The sequence below is a fragment of the Siphateles boraxobius genome, unplaced genomic scaffold (genome assembly GCF_051911475.1).
Source record: "Siphateles boraxobius isolate OS27281-9 unplaced genomic scaffold, OSU_SipBor_1 12, whole genome shotgun sequence".
NCBI lineage: Eukaryota > Metazoa > Chordata > Actinopteri > Cypriniformes > Leuciscidae > Siphateles > Siphateles boraxobius.
Genome location: NW_027508722.1, coordinates 33,990,338 through 34,007,500, shown reverse-complemented (window position 1 = coordinate 34,007,500; position 17,163 = coordinate 33,990,338). Strand labels below are relative to the sequence as shown.

Below are 17,163 nucleotides of genomic sequence, written 5' to 3'. Positions count from 1 at the left end.
GTACTATATTTTAGTTGAATAATGTTTTTTATTTAATATTTTGTATTTTTCTGGTGCTCTTCGAGTGTCGGTCAAAAATGACAGAAATGTATTTATTTTTATTTCAATGAAATTAATGTACTATATTTTAGTTCAATAATGTTTTTTATTTAATATTTTGTATTTTTAGGGGATTTTATGGTACTAAATTATATTTACACTGTATTTATAATCCATTTATTCGCTTTTTGAGCTAAGACCTGAAAATTAAATTTGCAACTTAAACTGTCGTAAATGCTTGAATGCTTTAAAGCAGAGACTTAAGTTTGATCTTTTTTCAAAGACAGCACTGGCAGATTATTGCTGAACTGAAAGAAGTGAAATAGTGAAAAGTTTTAAAAAGGGAACTTAAAAAAAGTTACAGAATTTTACGTTTATTGTTATGAAAAATGTGCAAAAATTCTATTATGAAATATATATTTTCAAAAACATGTTTTACTGTAAAACTATGATAAAATCAAACGCGAGGAGCACAAGTGTGACTATTTTTTCAGGATCATTTAACCTGTTCGAATCATGTTCATGTTTTTTGTGTGTTCACATAGCAAGTCCCAAAACCATTCCCAAGTTTCGTGCCATTCCGATGAAAAAAAAAAAAAAAAGTACAATTTGAAGAGCACCTGATTCAGTCAATACAACTGCATTATTGTGCCGTCAAGCCCACAATCACTCACATGAAACATTAATGAGAGCTTCAATGCCACATTTTAAGGATATTATAGATCTAGTCTCACGTTTCGACCATTGACAGTCTATTCCACTTTGCATTTGTTTTTTCCGGCCGACGGCAGACGAGAAGAGGCCGTCTCACACACTGCAGTTTGATTGTTTTACACAATGCTTGTGGATGGGTAAATATAAAACCAAACATAACAGGAACCAAGCAGAATGTACAGTACACTTCTGCCCAAAGATATCTAATTTGCTTCTGACTAAAAGTCTTAAAGAGCACCAATCCTGCTTTTTCATATGTTCATCTATCTTCACTGTGTAAATGTTGCTGTTTGAGCATGAAAAAGTTATTCTCTATATCAGTGTCAGTGTTTCTGAACTCCTGAAACGCCTTCAGTGTAGTCTTGAGTTTCTTCCGGGAACGAACATGTCACAATATTCCTCATTATAATAGTTCATACGCAGAATAAAGGGGCGGGGCCTGGTTGAGTTAGTTAGTAGTGTGTTAAACTGGCGGTTATGGTAAGGGACGGGACTTTCCCAAACACACTCGAAGCGCTCGACCAATCACAACACACTGATCCAGCCAACCAATCAGAGCACAGTGTGCTTTTCAGAAGGAGGGGCTTCATAGAGACAGGAAGTAAACAGAGCGTTACTGACAGACTGGGATATGGTTTTAGTTTTAACAACATCAAGCATAGCGTCAGTTCTGGCAGGTCACGTTAGTCGAGCTCGCATCAGTGACTCTCAGCTGATACACGTCTACCTATAGGAATACGACAACTATCACAGCATCATATATAAGCTCCTTCAGTATTATCAGCAGTTAACGTGTTTCTCAGGAGCTCATTACCCTCCTCCCTCCCCAGCTCCACCTCTCGCCAGTCTGGATTTGACATCTGATTCCCCTCTGAATCAGACTAAATTCTCGAATTATGTTGTACATTAAAATATTGAAATATTAAATTACATTCATTCAATTACATTATTGCTGCTCTCCCTGCTATTATCCATGCTAGGCTGCCCAGAACAGAATCATATCGCCAATCCAAACGGTATGCTAATCGTATTTTGATGATAATGGTCCTGACAGAACTTGGTAAGTATTAGAGGTCTGCTACTCGACCCGAGCCCGACGTGTCCTGAAAAACTCGTACTGAGAAGGATATATTTGTGTAAATAGTTGTGCAACTGCGCAAACTTTGTTCCAGAGGAATTTGTGACTGTTTCACATGTTCAACCACAGCAAAGTTTCGTAATTGTTAAGTATGTGCTTTTTTTTTTCTTGTGTGCCGACTGCTGAGGGAACCGCTGTGCCTTGATGAAACGGTAATTGTACATGTATTTGTTTAATTATCGTTGTAAGCAATCATAAAATACAGCATATTGCAAAAATAAAAAAGAAGCTATTTACTGTGAGAAACGGACCTTCGGTTCAGGTCGGTATAGGCTTAAAATATAACCCTAATGGTTGGGTCAGGTCGGGTCGGGTGTTTTCAACCCAGTATGGGTCATATTTGTGGGTTGTTTGTTTTTTCCTTTGACTGTGTAGCAGGATGGAGTTAGGGTGAGTGACGTCATGGTGACTGAGGAGTTACACCTGTGTTGGAGCTGATGCCGGCAATTACAGCAGTTCCCTTCAGCTGTGACGGCGCGCTCTCCCATCCTCGTGCCGTTTTCGTACCAGATTCGTTTGTTTGTATTCTTTTTCGTCTCGTCTTTTTCCTATTTAATTATACTTACTTTAATAAATGTTATTCCTTTTGATCATTATCCAATTTGTTGTGTCCTTTTTTGTCGCGGCTTGCGAGTCGGCCGTGAAAATTGGGGGCTCGTCCGGGATACTTTCATAAATAGAAACCCTTTTCTATGGGAGAGGGTGTTATGAACCCAGTATGGGTCATATTGGGAGACGGCCGTGACACGGGTTAAATGATTTTGGGTGCAGGGCGGGTTTAGGCTTCAGTTTAAAGCCTGTGCAAACCTCAAGTAAGTATGCAAGATTTAGCTTTACTCACCGGCTTCGTTTCTTCTTGCACCTCCTCTTCCGAGCTCTCGCTCGCGTCCTCCTCCTCCTCCTCCTCCTCCTCTGGAAACTCCACGTCTGACTCTCCGGGTGCGATGGGAACGCTGATGGTGAGGTTGGGGTTGGTCATGTAACTGTCCTCCTCCCCGCCACGCTCGATGACGGCGACCGTCCCGTTCCCCTCCACCCAGTGCGCTTGCTGGCTGAGTCTCTTGAGCTTCAGCATGGCTTTGGCCTCCTTCGCCTTCTGCCGTCGCCGCTTGAAGTTCCCGTTGAAGAAGTCGCAGAGCGCCTGCCGGAGCCAGAGCATTCCCCGCTGGATGCGAGCGATGGCGATCTGCAGGTTGTTCATTTCTCCGTCTTCGTCCGGAGACGAGAGGTTGTCCGCGCTGAAGGAGCTGAGGAGCAACGCCAAGAAGAGGTTCAAGACCTGAGGAGAGAGAAGCTGAAACATTCAGGAGAATATAAAAGCTGTGTGTTTTCTAAAACTCTGTAAAGAAGATCTCTATGAATCTGTCTAAATCAACCTGTAGTTTGTATTGCTCAATGTCACAGTGCTTCATGGATTGGCTCAAACCAGCATCTCTCCCATTATAAGCATTAAACCAGTGCTAGCCAGCTATAACCAGTGCTAAACCAGCTCTAAACAAGCCCTAAACCAGTGCTAACCAGCTAAAACCAGCTCTAACCAGCCCTAAATCAACTCTAACCAGCTCTAACCAGCCCTAACCCAGCTCTAACCAGCCCTAAAACAGCACTCAACCAGCTCTAAACCAGCCCTAACCCAGCTCTAACCAGCCGGAAACCAGCTCTAAACAAGCCCTAAACCAGCTTTAACCACCCCGAAACCAGCTCTAAATCAGCTCTAAACCAGCCCTAAACCAGCTTTAACCAGCCCTAAACCAGCGCTCAACCAGCTCTAAACCAGCCCTAAACCAGCTTTAACCACCACGAAACCAGCTCTAACCACCCCGAAACCAGCTCTAACCAGCTCTAAATCAGGTCTAAACCAGCCCTAAACCAGTGCTTAATCATCTCTAAACCAGCCCTAAACCGGCTCTAACCAGCCCTAAACCAGCGATCAAGCAGCTCTAAATCAGCGCTAAACCGGCTCTAACCAGCCCTAAAGCAGTGCTCAAGCAGCTGTAAATCAGCGCTAAACCAGCTCTAACCAGCTCACCAGTGCTCAACCAGCTCTAAACCAGCCCTAAACCGGCTCTAACCAGCCCTAAACCAGCGCTCAACCAGCTCTAAACCAGCCCTAAACCAGCGCTCAACCAGCTCTAAACCAGTCCTAAACCGGCTCTAACCAGCCCTAAACCAGTGCTCAAGCAGCTGTAAATCAGCGCTAAACCGGCTCTAACCAGCTCACCAGCGCTCAACCAGCTCTAAACCAGCCCTAAACCGGCTCTAACCAGCCCTAAAGCAGTGCTCAAGCAGCTGTAAATCAGCGCTAAACCGGCTCTAACCAGCTCACCAGCGCTCAACCAGCTCTAAACCAGCCCTAAACCGGCTCTAACCAGCCCTAAACCAGTGCTCAAACAGCTGTAAATCAGCGCTAAACCGGCTCTAACCAGCTCACCAGCGCTCAACCAGCTCTAAACCAGCCCTAAACCGGCTCTAACCAGCCCTAAACCGGCTCTAACCAGCCCTAAACCAGTGCTTAACTAGCTCTAAACCAGCCCTAAAACAGCGCTCAACCAGCTCTAAACTAGCCCTAAACCAACTGTTTGACTCCCTCATTGTCAAAGACAATATTTCTAATATTTCTGCTAAAATTACTGAAACTAGGAGTGGCAATAAACTAAAATGATTACAGAAAATATTTATGATCTTCATGTTTTACACTTTTTATTAACAATGATTTGATATGCCTTTTCTAGCTTGTGATTTTAAAAATGACTTTTTACTCACAAATAGAAATTTTTACTAAAAAAATAAACTAACTAACTCAATTTTTATTAATTTCCATAACTCTTGCAGTTCTAAAAATTACTTTTAAAATGAATATATCCAGGTTGTCTGAGACCTTGACAACCCTGGTTCTTAAATAAAAATGACAGCTGTTAAGCGAACAAATGAAAACAAGAAAACAAATAATATTTCATCTTATTTTACATCTTGTTTGGTCTCGTTTTAACACTTTTAAGCCATCTTGCGTCCCATTGGAAGTGTGCTGAGGCCTCCTGCTCTATATGACTATCATCATCATAGAAACATTATAATGCAGTGGATGATCATAGTAACTAGGGGTCGTCATGCTCTACAAAAGCAGCATAAAACTTTTTCACTATAGTCTTGTATTGTATGAAGTACATCTATGAAGCTTTTATGCTGCTTTCAGGAGTTTGACAGCACCGTCAGTGTACACTTTCATGCTATGGAAATGAACAGCATCACATCTTTTGTGTTTCTTCCCCTGAAGAATGAAAGTCGTACAGGTGTGGAGCAGCGTGAGTGTGTGTAAACGATGACAGAATGATCTAACTGTGCCTTTAAACACAGCATGCCTTTTCCCCGAGACATTATTCTTCTGTTTGACTGTGTGTAGGCAGTTCTATATTCTATACCTGTTCACATTTCAAATACAGCTCACTTCTTACGACCAACTATTCAGGGTCTGAGTCTGTTCTGGCGCTCGTACACTGAGACGCGGTGTTTCTGTCGCAGTGTGAGGCCTGTAAACAGCAGGTGAGATGTGGAACTGGTTTTAAATGTCACATCTACCACCTACACACTCAGAGGGGGTCGACAGGGCCTCGTTCAATGGACAACTGCGTGTGCGTGTGTGTGTGTGAGAGTGAGTGTGTGTGCGTAAATGTGTGAAAGTGTGTGTGTGTGTGTGAGAGAGAGAGTGTGTGTGTGTGTAAGTGTGCATAAATGTGTGTAAGTGTTTGTGTGTGTGTGTGTGAGAGAGAGAGAGAGAGAGAGAGAGAGAAAGAGTGTGTGTGTGTGTGTGTGTGCGTTTGCATAAATTTAAGTTTGTGTGTGTGTGTGTGTGTGTGTGTGTGTGTGTGTGTGTGTGTGTGTAAGTGTTTGTGTGTGAGAGAGAGTGTGTGTGTGTGTGTGAGAGAGAGATTGTGTGCATGTGTGTGTGTGTGTGAGAGACAGAGTGAGAGAGAGAGAGAGAGAGAGTGTGTGTGAGAGAGAGTGAGTGAGTGTGAGTGTGTGAGAAAGAGGATGTGTGTGGGTGTGTGTCAGAGAGAGAGAGAGAGAGAGAGAGAGTGTGTGTGTGTGTGTGTGAGAGAGCGAGAGTGTGTGTGTTTGTGAGAGAGAGAGAGAAAGTGAGTGAATGAGTGTGTGTGTGTGTGTGTGTGTGTGTGTGTGGGTGTGTGTGTGTGTGTGAGAGAGAGAGAAAGTGAGTGAGTGAGTGACTGTGTGTGTGCGTGTGTGTGTGTATGTGTGTGAGAGAGAGAGAAAGTGAGTGAATGAGTGTGTGTGTGTGTGTGTGTGTGTGTGTGTGTGTGTGTATGTGTGTGAGAGAGAGAGAAAGTGAGTGTGTGTGTGTGTGTGTGTGTGTGTGTGTGTGTGTGTGTGTGTGTGTGTGTGTGTGTGTGTGTGTGTGTGTGTGTGTGTGTGTGTGTGTGTGTGTGTGTGTGTGATTAGACATGCACAGCAAGCCCAGAGTGCCGGTACTTTCATAATCAACTCTAGTGTTGCGAGCAGCTGCAATTTCCTCCCAATAATCGTTCGGCTGCAGTTCATGAATGAAAGAAGCCAATCAAAATTATTGAAAGTGCAACGCTTGGAATCCCCTTCTCCGAGGATATTCCAATAACACATGCAAGACGCGAGACGTACATTTACAAACTGTCTCACTGTATTGAAACACTGAAGCAGAAATGTCGAGCAACATTCTGTGCCTGAAGACAAAACTCCCCAAAATGATTCTAGGGTGTTGAATGAGATGAGAGAGAGAGAGAGAGAGAGAGAGAGAGAGAGAGAGAGAGAGAGAGAGAGAGAGAGAGAGAGAGAAGGATTCTCTCTAGTATAGGAAGTGCAGTGCCCTGTCGGGTATCTGTGGGTCACATGTGTTGCCATGGCAGCGCATTGTTTCTGTCACCTGCAAAAATTAGTCCTCACATGCTCCGTCAGACTGTGTTGCATTGTTCACCTGATTTCCTAAGAGTCCGCTGCTGTTGCCCTGGTGCAAACCTCAAACCAGAGTCAGAAATATCAACCCGGTGCTCAAAGTTCACCAGAGAGAGTTAACATGACAGATTCATAAACTGATGTTGTTGACATCTGCAACATGACTTTAAGTGTTGGTATTAGGGTTGGGAATCAAAAATTTGAGGTCAGAAATACTTGTTGTAAAAATAACATTTCAATACCTCTTATCGATTCCTTTGTGTGCATTTCAATATGACTTTAAAGGGATACTCCACTTTGTTTTGGAAATAGGCTCATTTTACAACTCCCCCAGAATTAAACTGTTGAGTTTTACCGTTTTTAAATCCATCCAGCCGATCTCCGGTTCCACTTTTAGCATAGCTTAGCATACATCATTGAAGTGGACAAGACCATTAGCATTTCTCAAAAAAAAAAAGACCAAAGTGTTTCGATACTTTACTGCCGTACGATGAGTGCAGCAGGCGTAATGATATGACGCAGCGCAGTTGACGGAAGTTAGCGTATTTTCAGGCGCTGCGTCATATCATTACGCCTGCTGCACTCATGGTACGGCAGTAAAGTTTCTTGATTATTACGCAGGAATGAGAGTATAGTTCCTAGCCATATCAGCCTAGAAAATCACAACTTTACATTTTCCGTCGGTCTTAGTGCACGATGTAACTACAGAAGAGTCAAGTTTTAAATGGGAAAAATATCGAAACACTTTGGTCTTTTTTTTTTGAGAAATGCTAATGGTCTTGTCCACTTCAATGATGTATGCTAAGCTATGCTAAAAGTGGTACCGCCAGAACCGGAGATCGGCTGGATGGATTCAAAAACGGTAAAACTCAACAGTTTAACTCTGGGGGAGTTGTAAAATGAGCCTATTTCCCGAAAAAGTGGAGTATCCCTTTAAACTATTGAAGCGTGAGACTCTGTTTTCAGCGCTGCCGGAGTGTGTGTATCAGTATATCGGGTCCGTGCAGCTCTTAAAGTGACAGCAGCCTAATATTCCTGCTGACTCAATAACAACACTAATCAAACAACAGAAGAAAATGAGAAGATTCACTTGTTCTTGACTGAATAACGTTTGTAACTATTTTTGTAATGTATATTTTATTTATAAAGTGCAGTATTATTTTACATTTGATTACAGTTTCTGTACCTGCATACCCGAAAATCTTAAAACTCTGCTTATTTCAGTTGTATCTATTTGTTGTGATTTCTAATTTTTTATTTGTTCTTTTTTAATAGCTGAGTCTTTACTTGTCTTTAATAATACTTGAAATTTATCTTAGTTAGGCTAATTGTTTTTCTACTGTATTTTTAATCCTTGTGTAAGTGTTCTTTAACCTGTTTATTTTTGTTCATGATATTCAGCTACAATTAAATGTTTTGCAATATGATTAAATGTGAATGATATCTAAGTTTTCTTTTTACCTTATTGGAATCGAAATTAGGAATCGATGAGCAGAATCGAAATCGAAAACGTTAAAGTTAAAACGATACCCATTTGACATGCAAACTGAACTTTATTAATTTGCATTGACACACCCATATATGCGCACTAGTAATAGTGATGTTTGCATTAATAAACTGGACTGGTTATGGAGGATCAGAGAGAAGACAAGGACGGACTCGTGTTTAAGACTCGCAAACCCAAACACAGCAGCTTCAAATCAGTGTTGCCAAATCTCGCGAGACAAATAAGCAACCAGGCCCGTGAAAACAAGCCCAAAACAAGCGACTTTTTCTCATAGACAGTAAAAGAGCTTTTTCTACGGAGCCCCCTAGGTTCCGGGAAGAGAAAAATAAAGAAACTGTGTGCACGGTTTTACAATCCGTGGGGACGGATAGTTTTAAACTGTGGGTACAGACTGTCAATTTACATCCATGTGGACAGATTGGTAAACTGTGCCCAGTTTTGTAAAACTGCACATGGTACAGTTTATTTTTCTTCAGTAATGAAGCTTGGCTGTCCATCTAGTGAAAAATGTTGGTACTGCGGCCAAATAAAATCTCACTGAAAGCTCATTTTTGAGATATCAACCTAAAATTTGGAACACAACTTCTTCAGATTTTTGGCTTACATTTTCTTGCAGTTTTAGAGTAAAATATATTTGGTAATATATATATATATATATATATATATATATATATATATATATATATATATATATATAAATAATAATATTTTTACATTGTTCATTTCCATAAACTCAAACTTGTAAAACTTTTTTTCTGTTTCACTTTCATAATTTCATAATACTTCACTTCAACAATAATCTGGCAAATGTCTTCTTTAAAACAAGACCAACCATAGGTCTATATTCCAAAGCATTCGTGAATTACAACATTTAAGTTTGAATAGTGATTTTCATGTCTGTGCGAAAAAAGGGGGAGTGACAGTTAAAGGGTTAAACGATATTAAACTATAATATCTCTATCTATAATATCTAAAATATACTTAATATATAAAAACTCTCCTACAGTCCAGTCACCATCAGTCGCGACGGTCGCGACTCACACGTATTTTCATTTAAATGTCACTCACTGACGTTTTCCTAACCAGAAAAAAAACCCCGATTGCCCTGCTCTGCCTCTGATTGGCTAGTACTCGTTGCCATCTGGGTCAGAGCCAATCAGAAGCAGGATGTGGGTGGGAAAAAACTCTGTGTAAAGGGGAAGGACAGAGGGGACAGGCAAGACAAACTCCTACCTTTAAATAACATATAGAAAATATCTGCTTGACAACGAGCTGAGAACAAGCCCAAATAAGCAACTACACTTTAGAAACAAGCCCAAAAAAAAAAACACGACCCGCGACTTCCAATATTTGTAAGCGACTTTACAGAAAAACAAGCCCAAAGTCGCTTATAATAAGCGGTCTTGGCGACACTGCTTCAAATACTTCAAAAGTTCAGGATTTTTTCATGTTTTTGAAAGAGTCTCTTCTGCTCACCAAGGCTGCATTTATTTGATCAAAAATAAAAAGTAAAAATTTGAAAAATTATTACAATGTAAATCAGCTGTTTTCTATGTGAATATATAGTAAAGTGTAATTTATTCCTGTGATCAAAACTGAATTTTCAGCATCATTACTCCAGTCTTCAGTGTCACATGATCCTTCAGAAATCACTATAATATGATGATTTGAAGCTCAAGAAACATTTATGATTATCATCAATGCTCATATTTGTGTGAAATATTCTTTGATGAATAGAAAAGCACAGCATTTATTTGAAAAATAATATTTTGTAACATTATAAATGTCTTTACTGTCACTTTTGATTAATTGAATGCGTCCTAGATTAATAAAAATAGTAATGTTTTTCAAAAGACCGCAAACTTGTGAAAGGTATTGCATCCAGTTGCAAATTAACTATCATTATATTACTCAAAAGTAAAGTATTTAAATGTCTGCTTAAAGTGGATCTAATCAAAGACACAACATAGATTAACATAAACCTCAAGTCACACAATATAAAGTCACAGTCGGTTCGGCTGATTCCCAGCTCAAGTCATTCTGGTTCTGTTGACGGAAAGACGTCACAAACACACACTTGTCCTGCTAATAGGAGACCCGGTGCTCCGGTTACTGTTCCTCTGTGGATCACAGTTTCCACACAGTGTTACGTTCACTTGATAACACTGTATAAGCGCTGAATTATTCGTAAGCCTCTTGCTGACTTTTCAATAATTACGTTTGGCGCTGATGCCCAGAGGTCACGGGAGTTTCAGTCACAGACTGTTGATGCAAACTGAATCTGTGTATTCAGTTGCGCCTAAACAAATCGCTAACACTTTGCACTTAAATATAAAAATATGAATGATCAAACAATAATTTCTTATTTATTCAAAACTAGTCTAAAATGGCCATTGATTGCCAAAGACCCACATCTGTGTGTAAAAGCACTGATGTTACCGACAGTAGAAGCTATTTTGAGCTGCTAGCGACAGCTAAAGGCCCGCGGGTCGTTCGATATAACAGCACAGGGACGGATCGAGCGTTTAATGTCTCGGGACACGGACCATCATCAGACACACAGCATTGCATCAGCTGCTTACTTAAGATCCACAGTAAAACACACGTCAGGGACAGAACATCCTAAAGGAAAAGTGTTTCTCCTGTGATGAAGGATAGAGACGGCACAGGAACCTCACGTGTGTCTCAAACTGGGCTCAGATCTGCAAATGGCTTTTAAAGAGATCTCAGTATCAACTGTTTTATGTCTGCTTTCATTTCTCTCTAGGAGAAAATGTTTTGACACAAAGTTTAAACTTAAATAATATATATCTGAGAACCCAAATCTGCAATCAAAAGTCAGATATCTCAATATGAATTAAAATATTTCACAAGAATCTTAAGACAAATTTGAAACTTACAACATATTTGGGATTTCTATAAAAACCAAATATCTCAATAACAAGTGAAATATTTCTCAAAGAATTTTTGAGGTAAAGTTGAAACCAAATATATCTAAATGAACTCGAGTATTTCACAATAAACTTATGACAAATTTTAAACATAATAAAACATATTTGAAAACCAAATATTTCAATATGCACTGCAATATTTCAAAAAATAAGTTTGACACGCTTTTTAAATGACATTTTTAAAAAACATATTTGAGATGAGATTTTCTATGAAAATCCAAAGATCTTTGAAATTTTTCTCAGCAGATTTAAGACAAATTTTACACTTAAAAACACATATGAAACCTTTATGAAATCTCCATATGAACGAAAATGTTTCCTAATAAGTTTTTGACACATTTTAAACTTAAAAAAAACATTTTTGAGAACTCTATGGACAACAAATATTTCAATACGAACTCAAACATTTCTCAATGCGTTTTTGAGATAAAGTTGAAACTTGAATAAACATATTTGAGAACTCTATGGGAAACAGATCTGTGTTTTTGGGTCACAACTGAAGAGATGCGTAATGTTTTGAGGCTCAGGTTGTATTTTTAAGGAGCGCTGTTGTTCTGTAATGTCATAACACTGTTTTATTGATCAGGACGTTTGCGTTCAGTAAAAGCAGGTCAGATTACCCATAAGCCCAGTGAAAGTGCAGAGCCAAAGATCAATGTGTTATTTTAACTACTGTAAAATCAAACCTCCAGTGAAGTCACACAGCGCCGCTCAATACTGACGCTCGTATAGATATCGTAACAGAGGGAACAATCTAGAACAGGCAAGAGTTTCGAGTGACGTCAAAGACACACTGAACAAACAAACCCTGTTATTTAGTGTTAGATTATTCACTGCATTCAATACATTTATCAAAATATGTTTCATAACTAAACTGTTCGGTGTAGGTCATACTAATTTGGGAAAAGGAGAAATGGAAACAATAAAGGTAAATATTTATAATAAAGGAAATATTTATTTTGGAGACTTTTTTCTCTCTTTTTCTCCCGAAATAAGAGCTAGTAAAAGTGATGGTTGTAAACAAACAAACAAACAAACAAACAAACTAATAAATTGCTTGAACTCAAGAAAGCAAGTCAGAGCACAAACTCTCCTAAATATCAGAATCAAATCCTAAAGCATTTCTTAAATGTCAACATTTGAAGAGAATTATGTAATTCAATTTGGGTCACATGATGTATTGTGACAGAAACAGCATGAGAGCTTGATCCAGAGAGATTCAGGTTATGTGTGTCATTTCAGTGATGGTACAGGTCATATCGCAGTTCTAATGTCATTTTAGCATTGTTAATATAGCCTAGTATCATAGTTTTTATTAATATATTGAATTAGCTTTTATTTTCAGTTTATTTGAGTTTTATTTGAGTAATTATGTGCTTTTTTTTGGGAGTTAGCGTGGAGGTTTATTCTTGTCTCTAATGAAAAGACTCCAATGATATTCAGTGAGTGTCTGTGGGATTTTCCCTTTTATCATCCAGCGAGTCGGATCCCACAGTAAAGTACCGGCACACCTCATCTGAGGCATAATAAACTGCGGTATGGTCATATTCTCATAACACAATGAGGGTCGCCCTCTCCGCAGGAAAGCCAAGGACTCAATGAGGAATAAATCACAGCTCGGCCAACAACGTGGCATTTCAATATGTGAGATGAGACGCTTTATCAACTGGCCTTGAAACCCTGCAGCATCACAACAACAGGGGCTTCAGTTTCGGTTCAGAAGGGTTAAAAAAACAAGCATGATGCATTTGATCCTGTTTCACGCTGAAAATGTTACAGTGAGTTCCACCTGAGCCCAGACTATTATCTGATTGGGCCAGTTATTTGATGTGACTTTTGATCTGAAGCTGACAAAAAAGTACTGTGACACCATAGATAGATATGTGGATATGTGGATATATGGATAGATAGATAGATAGATAGATAGATAGATAGATAGATGGATAGATAGATGGATAGATAATAGATAGATAGATAGATGGTTAGATAGAGAGGACAGAGCCTAACCAAGATCAGCAGGGGCGGGGCCTATCTAATATCAGCAGGGGGCGGGGCCTAACAAAGATCAGCAGGGGGCAGGGCCTAACTAAGAGCAGCAGGGGGCAGGGCCTAACCAAGATCAGCAGGGGCGGGGCCTAACTAAGATCAGCAGGGGCGGGGCCTAACTAAGATCAGCAGGGGGCGGGGCCTAACCAAGATCTGCAGGGGCGGGGCCTAACTAAGATCAGCAGGGGCGGGGCCTAACTAAGATCAGCAGGGGGCAGGGCCTAACCAAGATCTGCAGGGACGGGGCCTAACTAAGATCAGCAGGGGGCAGGGCCTAACCAAGATCAGCAGGGGGCGGGGCCTAACCAAGATCTGCAGGGATGGGGCCTAATTAAGATCAGCAGGGGGCTGGGCCTAAACTAAGAGCAGCAGGGGGCTGGGCCTAACTAAGAGCAGCAGGGGGCGGGGCCTCACTAAGATCAGAATGGGCGGGGCCTAACCAAGATCAGCAGGGGGCGGGGCCTAACCAAGATCTGCAGGGACGGGGCCTAACTGAGATCAGCAGGGGGCAGGGCCTAACCAAGATCAGCAGGGGCGGGGCCTAACTAAGATCAGCAGGGGGCTGGGCCTAACTAAGAGCAGCAGGGGGCGGGGCCTAACCAAGAACAGCAGGGGGCTCCAAGAGCCCTGGACAAGTGAGCGAACTTCATCCAGATCTCTCTCCCTCTCCCACGCACACACACACACACACACACACACACACACACACACACACACACACACACACACACACACACACACACACACACACACACACACACACACACACACACACACACACACACACACACACACACACAATAACCTGCACTGACTCATCCTGCAATTATTCTGAAATAAACAGGTTATTTGAATTCATGGAATTGTGACTCAAGTGTTTCTGGAAGAATCTGCTACTATTAGAGTTCAGACTGAAGAAGCTTTTAAGCTTTTATGCCTTAATACTGTACGTTGAATTATTTGACCTGAGGACATAGATAACGATTCTCTGTGTTTTGAATGAAGTAAAGCGATGATGGACAGAAGAATACATAGACAGACAATTCTGTTTCCTTCATAATCATCATTTAACATAAATGCCTTGTATAACAGATTAAATGCCATTTATTTAAATATTTCCTAATTGTCAGAACCGATAGCCTCGGGCAGTGCTTCAAGTAGTTGTGCGGTTGTGTTTCGGGCAACTCAAGTTCGAGTCCCAGCTCGGAGATCTTTCCCAATCCCGACATAAACTGGCTCACCTGTTATCCAGCAAATAAAAGGAGTTACTATTTTTTCTGTTTTTCGGTAGAACTAGTTATTAACTTTGAAGTAGAGCTACACGATTAATCGTTGAAAGATAGTGATCTTGATTCAAAAACAAACGCGATCTTATTCCTAAATGACAACGATTCGCCTCTCTCTCTTAAAGGGATAGTTCATCCTTTACTCACCTTTTGAAAGTAACATGGCGCTTCAAATAACGTTTGTTTCGATTACATCGTTACACCAGTAGGTGGCGACAAGTTAAGCGATTATTAAAAATGTATTTGTCATTGAATCATTAATTCAAGAGATTCGTTCAGAAACACTGATTCATCCAGTAATGAAACAAGTCTTTAAGAGAGAGTCATAGAATCATTCACTCAAACTGATTCATTCAAATTAAATAGACATTTTTAAATAGACTGCAGCAATTAACATTTCGTCAGTACCTGTAGTGAATTACATATATTTTATTTAGTTAGAGAATCTCAGTTTGAAACAAAAAAATCGTGATTCTGAATTATCCAGAATCGTGCAGCTCTATTTTGAAGCCTTTTTCGAATAACATATTCGGCTTTGGTCACATCCCTATAAGATAACATGTCTCTCTCCTTTCATCATGTTTTTCCTCTCTCTTCTATTGTTGGGTTTATGAAGACCTTCCCCTTCAATTAAGAGCACTGATTATTATTTACATTCATTAGCATTGAGTCGCAGCAGTGCATCTGTGAACCCTGAAGTGCAACGGTCCACGGGACGCTGTGTATTTGAGCCCATTATATTTCAGGGCGGAGCCACATGATTGATGCTCATCCTGTTTATCTGGAGCTCCATGGCAGTCGGAGCAATAAAACTCTTGAGGGCCACTCAAGGCCTTGCTAATGAAATAATGCACTCCAGAAAACATTAAGAACCCATGAAAGCTAATGATGCCATTGAGTTTCAACACAGGAGGAGCCCATTTATAGCAATGTGTTCTGATAAAATACCAGCACAGCACAATCAGGCCACTAAATGATGTTTTTTTGGGGGGTTGCTAAGCAAACATCGCTACTATGATTAGGCTACTCAGTAACCTAAAGTAAAGTTTTAAAAGTTGAGTGAAATATACGTACTATTAAATGTATTAAAAATGTACTTTAGTATGTTTTTAGTACAATACAAATATACTTTAATCCAGGTTTAATACATTTGAGAGTACGTTTTTCACCTGGGGTGTGTTTGTGCTCCAGAGATAAATCCTCAAATTATGTGGTTGTTGAAGAGAGGCGTATTGTTACTATACAAAGTTTTAAAGTGCAAGTTTTTGAAAACGATACTGTAATCGTCTCCATATAAACTACAAAAACACGAATTGGTGAAAACTGTGTCGTCATGCACAAGCGTGTGACGTGTTTCTTTACAAAGTGACATCGCCACCTACTGGCCTGGCGTTTTTAGTTGTTTTTGCAGATCCGCGTGAACGTGGATCATTTTCACAATGTTGTCGTCTGTACACGAAAAACTCAAAGGAAAAACGTTTCTCTTTTTAGTAAATTGATGTCATGTAAACATACACTTAGTGACCAGACACACCATTTTTCACATCCTGGACCATAAAACAGGTACACCGTAGTAACCACCTAGAAAATACCCAGAACACCTAAAAACAAGCTATGTCTTAGAAACCACTCAGAAGACATTCGCCTCCTCCTAACAACCACCCAGAATGCCTTAGTGACCTCATAGAAACCTCCCAGTACACCTTAGCAACCCCCTAAATATCACCCAGAACATCTAAGCAACATCATAGAAACCACCCAGAAACTTAAGTAACCACTTAGAAACCACTCAGACCCCTTAGCAACCATACAGAACCCCTCAGAAACTACCTAGCAACCACCAAGAACACCTTAGCAATGTCCTAGAAACCACCCAGAACACATTACTAATGTCCAAGTAACCACCCAGGATGCCTTGGTGACCGCCGAGAAGCCTCCCAGAACATCCTAGCAACTCCCTAACAACCAGCCAGAACACCTTAGCAACTCCCTAAAAACCACCCAGAACTCCTTAGCGTCATCCTATAAACCATCCAGACCACCCTGTACACCTCAGTAACCACCAGAACACCTTAGCAACCACGTAGAGAACACCAGACACCTTAGCAACCCCCTAGATACCACCCAGAACATCTAAGCAACATCATAGAAACCTCCCAGAAACTTTAGTAACCACTTAGAAACCACTAAGACCCCTTAGCAACCATACAGAACCCCTTTAGAAACTTCTTAGCATCCACCAAGAACAGCTTAGCAATGTCCTAGATGTACACCTGTAATGATTAATCCACCCTGTACACCTCAGTAACCACCAGAACACCTTAGCAACCACGTAGAGAACACCAGACCCCTTAGCAACCACCCAGAACACCTTAGCAACGTTCCAAATAAAAATACCTAAATAATCAATTGAGATTAAGGGAATTCATTAATTAAAATCGACCTGATTTAATCTCGAATGGATTTCATTCACTGGATCATCACAGTCATTCAAGTAATTATTAAAACATAAAACCATTTTAAATTGATGTTCCAGCAAAA

The 17,163-nt window shown here is 40.4% G+C and overlaps 1 protein-coding gene across 1 annotated transcript in view; it reads right to left on the bottom strand.

The window, feature by feature from the left end:
* The window catches only part of scn5lab (sodium channel, voltage gated, type V-like, alpha b), a 202,059-nt gene that overhangs the window by 57,837 nt on the left and 127,059 nt on the right, over nt 1-17,163 (bottom strand). The window contains exon 17 of the mRNA XM_077219213.1: nt 2,733-3,170. Within this exon, the coding sequence (XP_077075328.1) occupies nt 2,733-3,170 (438 nt within the window). The remainder of the gene's footprint in view (nt 1-2,732; nt 3,171-17,163) is intronic.